This window comes from Poecilia latipinna, unplaced genomic scaffold (genome assembly GCF_001443285.1).
Source record: "Poecilia latipinna isolate Pla-1442-1.1 unplaced genomic scaffold, P_latipinna-1.0 Scaffold122, whole genome shotgun sequence".
Lineage (NCBI taxonomy): Eukaryota > Metazoa > Chordata > Actinopteri > Cyprinodontiformes > Poeciliidae > Poecilia > Poecilia latipinna.
This window is the reverse complement of record NW_015112738.1, coordinates 125,479-133,613: the sequence shown is the minus strand read 5'-3', so window position 1 is coordinate 133,613 and position 8,135 is coordinate 125,479. Positions and strand designations below refer to the sequence as shown.

Sequence of the window (8,135 nt, the reverse complement as noted above, 5' to 3'; positions counted from 1 at the left end):
AGCATTTCCACAAGGAGTTTGATAATTGCTGATGTCGCTAGTCTGAAGGAGCTGAGTGAGGAGTCACAGGGGAGGGCTGCTTTGTGAGGCGGAAGCTCTGAAACCGCCTTGAAAGTTGTGCTAGGTCCACCCATGTGTTTTGCACAGCTGAATGGTTGCCATGGGAGACTAAAGGACATTCATGAAAGAATTAAGGCAACACTCCAGATATGTTTTTCTAGAGGGAATAAAACATTTCCATAATATTGCCATGTTATGTACACGTCCAGTCCTGAGTTGTGGGAGGTCTTTTGCTCCCTGACCCCACTGTGCTCCCTGTATGTTGTGGGTTTTAACACAGTGTGTGTTCAGGTTACTCCCGTGCGGAGGCGCTGTGTAAAGAGTACCGTCAGACCAAAGGGCCCGGCACCACGGCCAAGCCGTCAGAGCAGCTGTTCTTCCTCAAGCTGGGCGCGCTCATTAAAACCACATTGGAGAAGTGCCAGAGAGAGAACGGCTTCATGTGAGTCACACACACACACACACACACACACACACACACTATAATGCTGACTCAGCTGGAGTGCACTCTGGTGGTCTGTCATTGAAACACCTCCGTCTGACATGAACCAGAGAACACTGTTACATTTTGAGTTTATTAAATGTAGCACAGTAAAAGAATAAAAAGTTATATACAAAGAAACAGAATTTCAAACAAAAGAACAGCAATGTACATTTACACGTTCAAAGTAGTGGGTAGAAATATAAACTTGTTTTTACACCCACCACTCTTTCATCAATAGCATTATCCATTAAATTATTATTCATATTAATTTGGGTATAATATTCTTTCTCAGTATTTGCTCATAAAAGTCTTTGAAACTTCTAAAATATCTTTGGAGATATTTTAAAACATCATGTTAGTGTTTTAACAATTGTTGCTGTCTAAACTCTCGGCCATACAGTAACTGTACAGTAACAGCAGCTGATTGAACGTTAGTCAGTTTTACAGTAGCAAACTGCTGAGAAGAACATGAACAATCCAAAGTTCTCCTGTTTTTTTGGTTTATTTAATGTTCTCCTGGATATTGTTCCACAGATACTTCCATAAGGTTCCTGCTGAGCCTCCCCAGCTGGAGCTGAAGGCCAGCTACGGTCTGGCGGAGCCGGTCCCCTTCGAGCTGCCGCCCCTCAGCGAGCAGTGCACTCCTGAGGTCTATGCCACCTTCGACCTCACCAAGGGAGCCAAAAATGACAAGGTGCTCCGTCGGTTTATGAATTCATGCAGTAATCTACTAATACCTGGTTTATAAAAGCCTAGTTAGAATTTTTCTTTCAAGATCATTAGAACGCTTTAGTCTTGAAAGGTGCAGTAGGCAACTTTTGTAAAATAAATAAATAAATAAATAAATAATTATTTTGCATATTTGTTAAAACTCTGTCACTATGTCCTGAGAGTAGATGAGACAGGTAATCTGTGAAAAAAAATTGTGCTCCTGTGTCTTTGCCATGTTGTCCTACTGCCATCCACAGAAATATACAGCTCGGTCAGAAACAACCAATCAGAGCCAAGAGGAGGGTCTTAGAGCTGACAATCCTCTCGTGTACATCCTATTCACCCCCTCCTCTGCTTTTTATTATGTTCTTTATTTATTTAACCTTTATTTAACCAGGTAAATTGATTGATACACTACAGCTGGTTCCACACAACAGAGTCTGTCACGAACAGCTAAGGATGATGATGGCGGATAAACAATAAGTTGTTTCTCTGCCATTATCAAATTAAGAAGTATGTACATGAGGATGATTGGCAGCTTTAAGATCCTCCTCTTTGCTCTGATTGGCAGTGGTGTATTTCTGCAGAGAGCAGTAGGACAACAAGGATTATTTCACATATTGTCTGTCTCACATTTTGCTGTCAAGACATTAACAACTTTGAGAAATATGTACAAAACACATCTTTGTAAAATTTCAGACTGCAGCTTCAAGTCACGTTATGCTAATACGGCTTGATTCAGACATGCTAAACAGCTTTTCTTAAAAGCTGACCTGATGCAGTGTTCATGTCTTACTGTGCTCTACTGTCCCACCAGGCCAAGCCCAAGGAAGAGGAGGTGAAGCCGGTGAAGGAGCCTGATTTGAAGCCCCAGAAGGACACAGGCTGTGTTCTGTCCTAGAGCCTCCATCTTGGCATCACCCTGCTGAAGAAACATTGTTTATAAAGACAGCGTCTGTTTATCTTCCTTCATAGGAGACTTTTTCCCCCCCACTATTAATCCATGGTATTTTACATTCATGCTGAAACATGTTCTTTATATTTGGATGTGATCCACTACCAGAACAATCTGACTCGTGTAAAATCTGCTCCGGACGGTATGCTAGGCAGGCCCACAATCCACTCCCATCTGTGTGCTGAAACCTGCAAAAGATGGCAAGTTGAAGCTCTAGTCCAAGAAAAAGAAAAGAAAAGCCCATCCCATCTGATTTTCCTCTGGAGTTGAATTGAAGGCATGCAGTGAGTGTGTTTACCATGTGTGTTGTCGAACGGGAATATTGTGGCTAGTTTTGGGATTAGAACTTTTACCAGGTGCAGTTCTCTCTGTCCAAGACAGTAAATTCTCTAAGACCGGTTAATAGGAGACAGATGGGTGGACCAAACCACCCTGACCTTTGAGCTGCAGGAAGAGAAACAAGTTTTATGTGTTCAGTTCTGTAACACGATCCAGAATTTCAACCGAAGAAAAGCACTTATTGCACTCCAACTATGAAACATCTGTTTGGAATGTTCATCACTACAGACATAACTTATCCCGACTGAGTAACAGCATACATACAATCCTTCTGAGTACTACCTGAATACAGAGTATCTGAGCTGAGGCGTTTTCCCACTATGACATTATCCAATCATTTACAATGACAAGAAATCCAAGAGAACTGTGTGTATTGATGGTGAATTTACTTTGTTTTAGCTGTAGTCGTTGATGATTTATTTGATTTAGATCACATGTATTGTAGTTTTTCTTTTTTGTATGCGACATTAAGCTGTTTTCTACATGTACTGTTCCTTTAAGAAGACCCTATTATTGCTGGATATGGCTAAATATTACATTGAGGTGACAAAACTCAGACACCTATGTGAGCCTGTTTGATATGTTTTGGTTCTTGAACGTTATAGGAGACAATCTAACACTTGGCATAGAGTTCAATGCAGCTGAAATCCAATGTTTTTGACGGACATTAGAACTCGGCATACGATGCTAACCATGTAGCTGTTGTCCATAGTAGGCACCCTGTTCTGTAGGTATAAACTGACTGGGCGATGGTCTGTTATTGATATCACCGTATTAAACAGTCGCCAACATCTTCTGTTCAACTGTCCCTACAGTTTAAAGTCCCTGTAGAGAGATGTACAAGAATATCCGTAGCAACAATCAGAGTTCTCCCTACACCACTTGTTGCTGTGCACGGCTAGCCATCTAGCTTAAAAGAGGTTACTAGAAGAACAACTAGAAAAGCATCCAGAATTATTAAACCTCCAGCTTTCTAATTTAAAGAACACCTAAAGCCAGTAAAATATCAACTCAAGTTACATGACAATGAGTCAAAAATAAACAGTCAAACCGAACCCATCACTCTTTTTAAAACTAGCTAGCATGCTAACAGAAGCATGTACTGTTAGAGCAGATTAACATCGATGCCCGCTTCCTGCAATAAGCAAACTACTACTAATTTATTTGGGTTGTGTTTTCTATAATTTTCCTTCCGGCTGTGTTTCAAAATATTACAAAGTGTTGGCGATAACAATATTACAACTTAGAATGTGGGAATTATTTCAAAGCAGGAGGAACAATTGTTTTAACTCAAATTGGTTATCATGTTATGCTACTATTTTTATTTGAAAATGTAACTTTGTAAATGTAAATGCCACAAAGACCTGGTATATTTTGGACTGGGTCTTCATGTAGTCCTGAGTGGCTCTAAAAGACAGAAACAGCAGAATCTGCCTCTGCAGTAGTTTTAGATTTTTCTGCAGAGCAGCTTCACCTGAGTCGCCCCAGCTGTCTGATCTCTGCCCGCTTTGACAATGAAATCTAAATCAGTAAGTTAGTAACCGCTGGGAACTTGTATAGACTGTATAAAGCTGATTCCATCCACTAACTTAACCCACCCTGATGTATTCATAGCACATTGGAACCTCTCTGCTCAACTTTTTTAAAGTTGAGCTGGTTTAGACATGTCATTCGTTGCACTTGGAGCACCTGATTTAGCTTCTTGAGGCACCGCAGGAGTCGGCCCAGTGCTAATTGTGCGCATCCATTCTTCATGAGGGTGCTACAGCGTTGCTGAAGTGTGAACTCCTTCCTTTTCTTCCTCCTCCTTATGTGGTGTCCTTCATGTAAAATGTAACTCATATGGATTAAATCAGTCAGAAAAGTTGCCGTCTATAACGTGTTGTCTTTGCAAATCTTAATGCAGTCATAATGTAAGTTTTGTTCACAATTATGTTGGTTGAGACATTTTACATTTGGACAATTACTCCCTCTGGTTTTGGAATATGTGCAGCTGGAAGGTTTTTTTCTCTCGCTTTTCTTTTTTGAAGATAAATATGACCAACCAGAGCAGAAACATAATGTTAATATGCCTTAATCTAATTTTATAGCTTTTAACAAAGACCATATATATCAAAAGACAAAATTAAAAAAATGAAATGCATATTACACAATAGTAAAATAAAATAACAGTTACCTGCAGCTGTTCTGAAAATGTTATCTGGGTTTACTTATATGCCCCACTGCAGTGTGCACTATTATAGTAGTTTTATATTATGTTTATAACAGATTTATTTATTTCTCAGTTGTATACAAGGGATTAGTTTAATTTATTTATTTCAAACTGGTTTTTAAAAGAAAGAAAACAAGTAGTCAGTAGCAGGACGACAAGAGAAAAATAGTTTACCGCTTTTCTGTTTGAAAAAGAAAAGAAGTGAACTATTCACTTCTTTTAATACAATATGTTAATATACACATATATTGTATATACTAAATTATATGCAATATAATTTAATGAATTATACTATACGTTTATATTCAGAGCAGAGAAAAACGAGGTTGTGATGTGATTTGCCCTGCAGAGGTCTTGGTTTGGAGATGTTGGAATCCTTGACATGTGAGTAAATATCCAATGTCTTGTTTCCTCTGCTGACAAACTGTTGAGACGGTGGCAGCATGGCAGAGAGTGAGGCATGAATAAAATCATCAGATACGGCCACAAATGTGTCTGGATCTTAGCAACGATGGAACCGATGACATCACAACAGCTGAGGGTGGAATGACTGATGGTTTGTGTTAACAACCAAAACCTGGCCTTGTTTTGTTTTATGACCCCATTTTAAGTCCTTTTTATGCCATGAGGAATAAAAGAGGGTGTGACTCAAACGTAGTGCGTCAGACAGTACGCTTCCAACGTTTGGCAAACAGACGTGACGGTAAACTGACATTCCTCGGCTATAAGCCCGGCCTCCTCGGCATAAGAAGCAGACACAGCAGCCAGTGACGGCTCTCGTCATGAGACAATTTGCTCTGGTGTGTTTGTCCTCTCAGGTTTCAGGACTCATCTGGTATCCTGCAGTTGGTTTTTCTTCATAGACACTTGGCGTTGATGGATGCACTCGGTGCAGCTGTGGCATTCCCCACTGCGCCATAAAGACAGGCCTCTTATCGCCTGAAGAATGAACACAGACAGCCACCAGGAAGTGAGTTGTGGAATAAGTAAGAACAACTCTTGGTGTTTCTCTTTGAAATAAAAGTTTATGCAAAAATCTCTCTAATCCGTCAGGTTTCTCCGCAAGACCAGGAGACAGAGTTTGACGGTCCACCTTTGCAAAAGCAGAAGAGGATCGTCTACTTCTCCAGTGGTGAAAGTCTGGAGCTGGAGGACTCTGAAGAAGATGAAGCAGAGGAGCAGAAGTCACACAGAACCCCCTTTGAAGAGCCAACGGGGAGGGTGGGAATCTGTTCAGAGGATGAAATCTGTTTGGAAGTCAAAAGTGGTAGATCATGAGATAGATGTTTCTTCCTCAGGGCCGGCTGTCGTTCAAGAATGTTGCCATTCTAGTTGGGAGGATGTCACTGCTGGGTATGTAGCGCCACAGAAGTCATCAGACTAAAAACAGGAAGACTAATGAGACGCTCTTTGTCTTTCTAAAACCAGCTTGTGATTTCCTTGGAAAGAGACTGGCCGGCGCTCTTGGGCTGAATGGAGCCAAATATCAATACGCTGTGGATCGATATTACCGTGAGCAGAAGGTAACCTACAGCTCAGGAATATCTGAAATCTAATCAGAGTGGTCTGTGATTTTGTGCAACAGGCCGACACAAAGTAGAGCATGGCTGTGAAGCAGTGAGTCTTTATCCAGCTCACCTGATTTAATATAGTATAGAATCAAATTCTTCCTGCAGTCACAGCTGAAAGTCTGTCACTACCACACAGCGGCAGAGCCACATATTTCCATTTGGGTGTCCAACAACTGACCGCTGCCTGGACCAATTTGGAGCACTACGATTGTTTTTCCAAACTAATTCACTAGATAATAATAATAAATACATACATCTACAAATATATGCTGTTTAAGCATATAGAACTGCTGCCACCGACTGTTTTGGAGGGGAACTGCTTGTTCTGGCTCTGTGCTCTGGTGAATTACCTCCCATGGAAACCAATCACTTGCCAGGATTGGCTGCAAAAGTGGCCAATGATTATGAGACATACCCTAAAAGCACCTCCACATCATCACACTACCACCACCATGTGGTAGCATGATGATGGTGTTCAGGATAGAGTTTTCTAGATTATATCCAGTACCTTATGTCCAGCTCCATTAACTCCACGTACCCAGATACTTTTAAATGATTTCTAAATTATTTTACAGCATAAGCAGGATATTCTTTGTATTTCAGGGCTCATAAGTTTTCCCAACCTTCTCAAAGATTACAGGTCATCATGTGGAGGAGCAGGCAGAGAACGCTCACCTTTCCTCTGGGCTAGAAGGGAGTCACTATGGAGCCACGGGAGGCGCAAGCAGACCCCCTGATCCTAGTGAGAGCCGTGATGACAAACATGGAGATAAACACAAAGGATGCCAAAACAGAGCCTATCAACGTGACGAGGATAACTAGTTGTAAAGCTGAAGAACTGAAAATAGAGAGGAATGTGAAAACCTGATGTGCAATATGGATTTCTGTTTGATGCTTTAATTATAGCAAATGTGTTTTGAGAGAAAGCAAAGACACTGAGGAAACTGATGTAGGTGGCAGAACTGCATAAAACACATTCCTACGGTTCTGGAGATACCAGAGGAAATGCTGCCGAGTCCAATGTTTTCTCTGTGTGAAAAGGAGTAAAAGGAAAAAATGGTGCAGATCTACCCCTCCCCAACCTATTGCTGAACGCAGCTGGCAACAGTAGGACTACTTCCGCTTTTTTAATGCAGAAGAAAAAGACAAATTAATCATGTGAAATTAAAAATATGAGTATGTTAATAGCTGACTGTAGGCAGGCTACCTCGGCAGATTGCCTGACTAATCATTCAGCTAATATCAGCATATTATGCACAGTGAGCATTTGAAACTTCTTCTATATTTAGCCAGATTTATTCTGTATTTTTGCATAAGTCTGTATATTTATTGATTCTCGAGAAGAGGGACAGAACATGTCTGCTGTATGAAGTACATACTTTGAATAAAATATATTCAAAATATAACTTCTTCAAATAACTGAAGAAACTAACCTGGCAATGCCACCACAGCAAAGTATGTTTTCATGGAGTTTGCTGAGTATTATTTATTTTAAACTATGTAGTAGGTAGATGGTGTCTGCAAAAGCCTTTGTCCTGGAGCAGAACTCAATACATTATCATAATTTAAAAGAATTATAACATAATATGTCATGACAACTAAATATAAGTATTCAAATAAATAATTTCATGAGTATCAATAGATGGAGTTAAAAACCATTTTATGTATTTTCAAAATCAATTGAAATTGTGTCCTGAGAATCAGGCATTATTGGAGGGCATCAAAACTTCTGAGGACCCCATGACCTCTTCCTTTTTCTTCCTTTGCTAAAAGGGCTAGTTAGCTCTGGTAAGCTTATGCTAT

At 40.3% G+C, this 8,135-nt stretch overlaps 2 protein-coding genes across 2 annotated transcripts in view; both read left to right on the top strand.

The window, feature by feature from the left end:
* brox (BRO1 domain and CAAX motif containing) overlaps positions 1 to 4,415 on the top strand; it is a 16,215-nt gene extending 11,800 nt beyond the window's left edge. Inside the window, exons 11-13 of the mRNA XM_015028352.1 lie at positions 352 to 502; positions 1,079 to 1,238; positions 2,073 to 4,415. Of these exons, the coding sequence (XP_014883838.1) occupies positions 352 to 502; positions 1,079 to 1,238; positions 2,073 to 2,156 (395 nt within the window). The 3' untranslated portion in view covers positions 2,157 to 4,415. The remainder of the gene's footprint in view (positions 1 to 351; positions 503 to 1,078; positions 1,239 to 2,072) is intronic.
* Positions 4,416 to 5,050: 635 nt separating this feature from the next.
* On the top strand, positions 5,051 to 7,735 carry LOC106944986 (protein FAM177A1). The gene is made up of 5 exons (XM_015028351.1): positions 5,051 to 5,731; positions 5,815 to 5,982; positions 6,060 to 6,114; positions 6,190 to 6,284; positions 6,966 to 7,735. Exons 1-5 carry the CDS (start codon positions 5,708 to 5,710, stop codon positions 7,152 to 7,154), a joined length of 531 nt encoding a protein of 176 aa, XP_014883837.1. The 5' UTR covers positions 5,051 to 5,707; the 3' UTR covers positions 7,155 to 7,735.
* The last annotated feature ends 400 nt before the right edge of the window (positions 7,736 to 8,135 follow it).